Here is an 8,665-nt window from a genome sequence, read left to right on the forward strand (position 1 = left end):
TTCCGCCGAGCGTCAAAATACCCCCCCCCCCCCCAACACTCACACGCTCACACACACACGCACACGCACACACGCACACAGTCCTGGGGAAACAAAAACATTTTTAGCTCACAAGCTAAATAACAATATAAGAAAGAAAGAAACCAGTGATGAAAAGTGAAAGTGAACGTTTAACAGGTAAACTAGTGAGCTGAACAATGTTCACTAGTCGTCAAGCACAGATTTAACTTACGAGTTAATTTCTAACTCACGTTGGTCTAAACTTTACAAACTAGTGTGAAACAAAATGGAAACTAGTCTAATTAATAAAGACATACATATTAATTGGTCAAATCTGGTGAAAGGGAAGCTGTTTGATATTATTTTTATTCCTGGAATTTCCTCTGGTTCGTCTAAAAGACGAAAGAATTTCCCTCAAGGATCAATACAATTATTCTATTCTATTCTATTCTATTCTATTCTATTCTATTCTAAAAGCAGTAAAATTAGCATTTTTATCTGAATAATAAACCAGGTATTCTGGTCCACGCATACGTCATCACGCAGATTACGTCACGTCACGTGCCGTCGTGTTGCCGACGTGTAGGTCAGGAAGTGCGCGTCCAGTGGCGGTTAGCATGTCGTTAGCCTGTAGCGCTTGACTCGTTCTCGTGAGAAACACTCGTCGCTGACACGTCAGGATGGAGTAAACTCACCTCCACCTGCAGCTCCTCCATCTGCTTCTGTAGAACAAAGCGACCGACCGCAGGTAGGCGTTTTAACGGGAGTATCATCGGTGAGCTGGCGGCTAACGAGCTGCTACATGGAGCTACATGGAGCTACATGGAGCTACATTAGCACGCTGGTGGAGGTGTTTTCCTTTAGTACGATGGAGACAGGGCGGTGTAGCTGATGGAGACGGTGGTGTTACTGATGGAGCCAGGGTGGTGTAGCTGATGGAGACAGGGCGGTGTAGCTGATGGAGACAGGGTGGTCTAGCTGATGGAGACAGGGTGATCTAGCTGATGGAGACAGGGCGGTGTTACTGATGGAGACAGGGTGGTCTAGCTGATGGAGACAGGGTGGTGTAGGGTGGTGTAGCTGATGGAGACAGGGCGGTGTAGGGTGGTGTAGCTGATGGAGACAGGGCGGTGTAGCTGATGGAGACAGGGTGGTGTTACTGATGGAGACAGGGTGATCTAGCTGATGGAGACAGGGCGGTGTTACTGATGGAGCCAGGGTGGTGTAGCTGATGGAGACAGGGCGGTGTAGCTGATGGAGACAGGGTGGTCATACTGATGGAGACAGGGTGGTGTAGGTGATGGAAACGGGGAGGTGTAGGGTGGTGTAGCTGATGGAGACAGGGCGGTGTAGCTGATGGAGACAGGGTGGTGTAGCTGATGGAGGCAGGGTGGTGTAGGGTGGTGTAGCTGATGGAGGCAGGGTGGTGTTGATGGAGACAGGTCGGTGTAGCTGAGGGAGACAGGGCGGTGTAGCTGATGGAGACAGGGTGATGTAGCTGATGGAGACAGGGCGGTGTAGGGTGGTGTAGCTGATGGAGACAGGGCGGTGTAGCTGATGGAGACAGGGTGGTCTAGCTGATGGAGACTGGGTGGTGTAGGGTGGTGTAGCTGATGGAGACAGGGCGGTGTAGGGTGGTGTTACTGATGGAGCCAGGGTGGTGTAGCTGATGGAGACAGGGTGATGTAGCTGATGGAGACAGGGCGGTGTAGGGTGGTGTAGCTGATGGAGACAGGGCGGTGTAGCTGATGGAGACAGGGTGGTGTTACTGATGGAGACAGGGTGATCTAGCTGATGGAGACAGGGCGGTGTTACTGATGGAGCCAGGGTGGTGTAGCTGATGGAGACAGGGCGGTGTAGCTGATGGAGACAGGGTGGTGTTAGTGATGGAGACAGGATGGTGTAGCTGATGGAAACGGGGAGGTGTAGGGTGGTGTAGCTGATGGAGACAGGGCGGTGTAGCTGATGGAGACAGGGTGGTGTAGCTGATGGAGGCAGGGTGGTGTAGGGTGGTGTAGCTGATGGAGGCAGGGTGGTGTTGATGGAGACAGGTCGGTGTAGCTGAGGGAGACAGGGCGGTGTAGCTGATGGAGACAGGGTGATGTAGCTGATGGAGACAGGGCGGTGTAGGGTGGTGTAGCTGATGGAGACAGGGACACAACGTCAGGTGTTCAACACTATCATCTTCTTACGGGTGGTGCAGAAGCACCACATTGAGCCTGTCATGATGAAGGTGGTGTTTCCCACAGGTGTAGAACTCCGCAGTCTGTGAAGAAGATGGGGAAGAAGAAGGTTCCAGACCTCTACAGGGCCCCCTTCCCCCTCTACTCCGTCAAGGTGGACCCTGGTAGTGGGCTGGTCATCACGGCGGGGGGGGGCGGGGCCTCCAAGACCGGCATCAAGAACGCAGTGGTGAGTTCTGACGACTGTGGAGGTCTGTGGTGGAGGTCTGTGGTGGAGGTCTGTGGTGGAGGGTTGTGATGGAGGTCTGTGAGGGAGGTCTGTGAGGGAGGTCTGTGATGGAGGGTTGTGATGGAGGTCTGTGATGGAGGTCTGTGGTGGAGGGTTGTGGTGGAGGTCTGTGGTGGAGGCCTGTGGTGGAGGCCTGTGGGGGAGGTCTGTGATGGAGGGTTGTGATGGAGGTCTGTGGTGGAGGTCTTTGGTGGAGGGTTGTGGTGGAGGTCTGTGGTGGAGGCCTGTGATGGAGGGTTGTGATGGAGGTCTGTGATGGAGGTCTGTGGTGGAGGTCTGTGGTGGAGGTCTGATGGAGGGTTGTGGTAGAGGTCTGTGGTAGAGGTCTGTGATGGAGGTCTGTGGTAGAGGTATGTGATGGAGGTCTGTGATGGATGGTTGTGATGGAGGGCTGTGATGGAGGTCTGTGATGGATGGTTGGGATGGAGTTCTGTGGTGGAGGTCTGTGATGGATGGCTGTGATGGAGGTCTGTGATGGATGGTTGTGATGGATGGTTGTGATGGAGGGCTGTGATGGAGGTCTGTGATGGATGGCTATGATGGATGGTTGTGATGGAGGTCTGTGATGGATGGTTGTGATGGAGGTCTGTGATGGATGGTTGTGATGGAGGTCTGTGATGGATGGCTATGATGGATGGTTGTGATGGAGGTCTGTGATGGATGGTTGTGGTGGAGGTCTGGGATGGAGGTCTGTGGTGGAGGTCTGTGATGGAGGTCTGTGATGGAGGTTTGTGGTGGAGGGTGATGGAGGGTGACGGAGGTCTGTGGTGGAGGGTGATGGAGGTCTGTGGTGGAGGTCTGTGATGGAGGTCTGTGATGGAGGGTGATGGAGGGTGACGGAGGTCTGTGGTGGAGGGTGACGGAGGTCTGTGGTGGAGGGTGACGAGGTCTGTGATGGAGGGTGACGGAGGTCTGTGATGGAGGGTGATGGAGGGTGACGGAGGTCTGTGATGGCCTGTTGCAGCACTTCCTGGACCTGCAGCTGGTGGGGGACCAGCAGTACAGCGCCAGCCTGCTTCACTCCCACGACACCGACACCCGGGCCACCATGAACCTGGCGGTAGGGGGCGGAGTCCTGGCTGCAGGGGGCGGAGTCCAGGCTGCAGGGGGCGGAGTCCTGGCTGCAGGGCAGGACGGGACCTGCTGTCTGATGAGGTTCCACCAGGGCCCCCGGAGAGGAGGCAGTGGTGAGGCTCTACCTCTACCTTCTACCTGCTCCCTCTACCTTCTACCCTCTACCTGCTCCCTCTACCTTCTACCCTCTACCTGCTCCCTCTACCTTCTACCTGCTCCCTCTACCTTCTACCTGCTCCCTCTACCTTCTACCCTCTACCTGCTCCCTCTACCTTCTACCCTCTACCTGCTCCCTCTACCTTCTACCCTCTACCTGCTCCCTCTACCTTCTACCTGCTCCCTCTACCTTCTACCCTCTACCTGCTCCCTCTACCTTCTACCCTCTACCTGCTCCCTCTACCTTCTACCCTCTACCTGCTCCCTCTACCTTCTACCCTCTACCTTCTACCCTCTACCTTCTACCCTCTACCTGCTCCCTCTACCTTCTACCCTCTACCTTCTACCCTCTACCTGCTCCCTCTACCTTCTACCCTCTACCTGCTCCCTCTACCTTCTACCCTCTACCTGCTCCCTCTACCTGCTCCCTCTACCTGCTCCCTCTACCTGCTCACTCTACCTGCTCCCTCTACCTGCTCCCTCTACCTGCTACCCTCTACCTGCTCCCTCTACCTGCTCCCTCTACCTTCTACCCTCTACCTGCTCCCTCTCCCTGCTCCCTCTACCTGCTACCCTCTACCTCTACCTCTACCTTCTACCTGCTACCTGCTCACTCTACCTTCTACCCTCTACTTTCTACCCTCTCCCTGCTCCCTCTCCTTGCTACCTCTACCTCTACCCTCTCCCTGCTCCCTCTACCCTCTCCCTGCTCCCTCTCCCTGCTACCTCTACCCTCTCCTCCTGACCAGGACCAGGACCAGCAGGGGACAGTGTCCAGCAGGGAGGGACCAGGAGACGAGCCAGAAGAGGTCAGACCCAGAAGGACGGAGCCGAGGCGTCGGGGGACATGAAGGACGAGACGGCTCAGATTAGCGTGAGCAGCCTGGCGGAGGTCCAGTCAGACCTGAACCCCCAGGACCCCCTACAGAAGGTGGTCCGCTTCAGCCCGGACCAGACCCTGCTGCTGACGGGGGGGACGGATGGACACGTCCGGGCGTGGGAGGTAAGCACTGGGACATGGACGGACACGTCCGGGTGGGGGAGGTAAGCACTGGGGACATGGACGGACACGTCTGGGCGGGGGAGGTAAGCACTGGGGACATGGACGGACACGTCCGGGCGTGGGAGGTAAGCACTGGGGACATGGACGGACACGCCCGGGCGGGGGAGGTAGGCACTGGGGACATGGACGGACACGTCCGGGTGGGGGAGGTAAGCACTGGGGACATGGACGGACACGTCCGGGCGGGGGAGGTAAGCACTGGGGACATGGACGGACACGTCCGGGCGGGGGAGGTAAGCACTGGGGACATGGACGGACACGTCCGGGTTGGGCGGGGGGAGGTAGGCACTGGGGACATGGACGGACACGTCCGGGTGGGGGAGGTAAGCACTGGGGACATGGACGGACACGTCCGGGCGGGGGAGGTAAGCACTGGGGACATGGACGGACACGTCCGGGCGGGGGAGGTAGGCACTGGGGACATGGACGGACACGTCCGGGTGGGGGAGGTAAGCACTGGGGACATGGACGGACACGTCCGGGCGGGGGAGGTAAGCACTGGGGACATGGACGGACACGTCCGGGCGGGGGAGGTAGGCACTGGGGACATGGACGGACACGTCCGGGTGGGGGAGGTAAGCACTGGGGACATGGACGGACACGTCCGGGCGGGGGAGGTAAGCACTGGGGACATGGACGGACACGTCCGGGTGGGGGAGGTAAGCACTGGGGACATGGATGGACACGTCCGGGTGGGGGACATTTCACATACTGTATGTCTATAGAGAGCTCTCTGTAGACGCCATACAGTATGGAGAGCTGCTTACCGAGAGCTCTCTACAGACATACAGTATGTAGAGCTCTACATGCTGTATGTCTATAGAACTCTAGAGACATACGGTATGTAGAGCTCTAGAGACATACGGTATGTAGAGCTCTACAGACATACAGTGTAAAAGGCCTACCAGGAAGTCGCCCCCTGCTGACTGGTTCTCCGTGGTTCTTCTGGTTCCAGGTTCCTTCCCTGAAGAAGAAACTAGATTTCAAAGCACATGAAGGAGAGCTAGAAGACCTGGACATGAGCCCTGGGACAAGGTGAGACCTCCTCCTCTCCAGGTCTACAGACCCGTTCTCTCTCTAGGTTCTTACATCACAGCTGGTCTGGAGACCAGATCTTTGGTCTGGAGCCTAGATCTTTTGTCTGGAACCCAGATCTTTGGTCTGGAACCCAGATCTTTGGTCTGGAGACCAGATCATTGGTCTGGAGCCCAGATCTTTGGTCTGGAACCCAGATCTTTGGTCTGGAGCCTAGATCTTTGGTCTGGAGCCTAGATCTTTGGTCTGGACACCAGGATCTTTGGTCTGGAACCCAGATCTTTGGTCTGGAACCCAGATCTTTGGTCTGGAGCCTAGATCTTTGGTGTGGACACCAGGATCTTTGGTCTGGAGCCCAGAACTCAGTTCTGGAGCCCAGATCTTTGGTCTGGACACCAGATCTTTGGTCTGGAGCCCAGATCTTTGGTCTGGACACTAGGATCTTTGGTCTGGACACCAGATCTTTGGTCTGGACACCAGATCTTTGGTCTGGAGCCCAGATCTTTGGTCTGGACACTAGGATCTTTGGTCTGGACACCAGATCTTTGGTCTGGACACCAGATCTTTGGTCTGGAGCCCAGATCTTTGGTCTGGACACTAGGATCTTTGGTCTGGACACCAGGATCTTTGGTCTGGACACTAGGATCTTTGGTCTGGACACCAGATCTTTGGTCTGGAGCCCAGATCTTTGGTCTGGACACCAGCTTTGGTCTGGACACTAGGATCTTTGGTCTGGACACCAGATCTTTGGTCTGGAGCCCAGATCTTTGGTCTGGACACCAGGATCTTTGGTCTGGACACTAGGATCTTTGGTCTGGACACCAGGATCTTTGGTCTGGACACTAGGATCTTTGGTCTGGACACCAGGATCTTTGGTCTGGACACTAGGATCTTTGGTCTGGACACCAGATCTTTGGTCTGGACACTAGGATCTTTGGTCTGGACACCAGATCTTTGGTCTGGACACCAGATCTTTGGTCTGGAACCCAGATCTTTGGTCTGGAGCCTAGATCTTTGGTCTGGAACCCAGATCTTTGGTCTGGAGCCCAGATCTTTGGTCTGGACACCAGATCTTTGGTCTGGAGCCCAGATCTTTGGTCTGGACACCAGGATCTTTGGTCTGGACACCAGGATCTTTGGTCTGGACACTAGGATCTTTGGTCTGGACACTAGGATCTTTGGTCTGGACACTAGGATCTTTGGTCTGGACACCAGATCTTTGGTCTGGACACTAGGATCTTTGGTCTGGACACTAGGATCTTTGGTCTGGAGCCTAGATCTTTGGTCTGGACACTAGGATCTTTGGTCTGGACACTAGGATCTTTGGTCTGGAGCCTAGATCTTTGGTCTGGACACTAGGATCTTTGGTCTGGAGCCTAGATCTTTGGTCTGGACACTAGGATCTTTGGTCTGGAGCCTAGATCTTTGGTCTGGACACTAGGATCTTTGGTCTGGACACTAGGATCTTTGGTCTGGACACCAGGATCTTTGGTCTGGGCTCCAGACCTCAGGTAACAGAGACTGAAGGTGTGTTCTCCTGCAGCACCTGGTGACGGTGGGCCGGGACTTCTCCTGCAGTGTGTGGACTGGAACCCAGCTGGCGACGGGTCTCAGCTGGCAGGACACCGTCCCCCACATGGGGGACAAGACCTACAGATACATGGCCTGCAGGTCTGGGTTCTCCTGGTTTGGACCCACGGACGACACCTGGACCCTCGCTCACTAGTCTCTTTGCTGTGCTTCAGGTTCGGGAGGGTCGAAGACCAGAAAGAGGCCTTGAGGCTCTACACGGTCCAGATCCCCCACAAGAGAGACCGGAGGCCCCCCCCCTGCTACCTCACCAAATGGGACGGCAAGAGCCTGCTGCCCATGCTGACCGCCCCCTGTGGCTCTGAGGTCATTTCCTGTCTGGCTGTCAGGTGACTGGAGGACTAGAGGAACCGGGTTCTCCTGAGGGGAACCGGGTTCTTCTCTAGTTGTTTCATTGTAGATCACCTCCCCGTTCTATTCCTCTCATTATGGTGATGGAGATGTTTTGGAACATTACTCAGAACGTTAACGAGTCGTTCCAGACGAGTCGTTCCAAATGAGTTGTTCCAGATGTGGTAGAACGTTAACGAGTCGTTCCAGACGTGGTAGAACGTTAACGAGTCGTTCCAAACGAGTCGTTCCAGACGAGTCGTTCCACCACCAGGTGGCGGAATGAGAACATCGGCTGTCACTGGTCGTCCCTGGTTTCAGAGTTCTCTGTTTCCAGTCGCTCATAGAACCTCAGGATATAGAGGTGACGTGTACAGACACACTGTGACCACCAGGAGTCACTGTCTGACACTAGAAACCTGCATAACTACTGGGATTGACTCCAGATGAATATCAGCGACAAGAAGAAACCAGAAAGCTTCATTTTAAGTGAAGATTCTATAAGATAGAAGCTCAGCAGACGTGTGGAGTCGAGTTCAGCAAAGACATTGAACCGGTTCCTCAGGATGACGTTCAACACGACTGAACAACTGATTCTATTTGGTCTTATTGTGAAACAAATGCTGTATAAATAAATGCATGTGGTTGTGATGCTGGCTGGGGGGGGGGGGGCCCTGGTGCCTGTGTGTCCAGCATGTGATGCTGGCTGGGGGGGGGGGGGGCCCTGGTGCCTGTGTGTCCAGCATGTGATGCTGGCTGGGGGGGGGGGCGCCCCCTGGTGGCTGTGTGTCTCCAGCATGTGATGCTGGCTGGGGGGGGGCGCCCCCTGGTGGCTGTGTGTCCAGCATGTGATGCTGGCTGGTGGGGGGGGCGCCCCCTGGTGGCTGTGTGTCCAGCATGTGATGCTGGCTGGGGGGGCGGCGCCCCCTGGTGGCTGTGTGTCCA

General features: G+C 55.6%; 2 protein-coding genes across 2 annotated transcripts in view; both read left to right on the forward strand.

The window, feature by feature from the left end:
* The first annotated feature begins 581 nt into the window (after positions 1–581).
* Positions 582–8,350, forward strand: preb (prolactin regulatory element binding). The gene is given in 8 exon segments (XM_080500759.1): positions 582–748; positions 2,250–2,412; positions 3,437–3,659; positions 4,452–4,705; positions 5,721–5,793; positions 5,796–5,800; positions 7,344–7,471; positions 7,546–8,350. Coding segments are annotated over 7 exon segments (996 nt in total). The 5' UTR covers positions 582–748; positions 2,250–2,277; the 3' UTR covers positions 7,724–8,350.
* The window catches only part of LOC308133303 (dysbindin-A-like), a gene marked incomplete at its 5' end in the record, with an annotated part of 15,293 nt that continues 14,630 nt past the window's right edge, over positions 8,003–8,665 (forward strand). The window contains one exon of the mRNA XM_080500606.1: positions 8,003–8,017. Within this exon, the coding sequence (XP_080356732.1) occupies positions 8,003–8,017 (15 nt within the window). The remainder of the gene's footprint in view (positions 8,018–8,665) is intronic.

Source organism: Blennius ocellaris (genome assembly GCF_963422515.1).
Source record: "Blennius ocellaris genome assembly, chromosome: 8".
In the NCBI taxonomy this organism is placed as follows: domain Eukaryota; kingdom Metazoa; phylum Chordata; class Actinopteri; order Blenniiformes; family Blenniidae; genus Blennius; species Blennius ocellaris.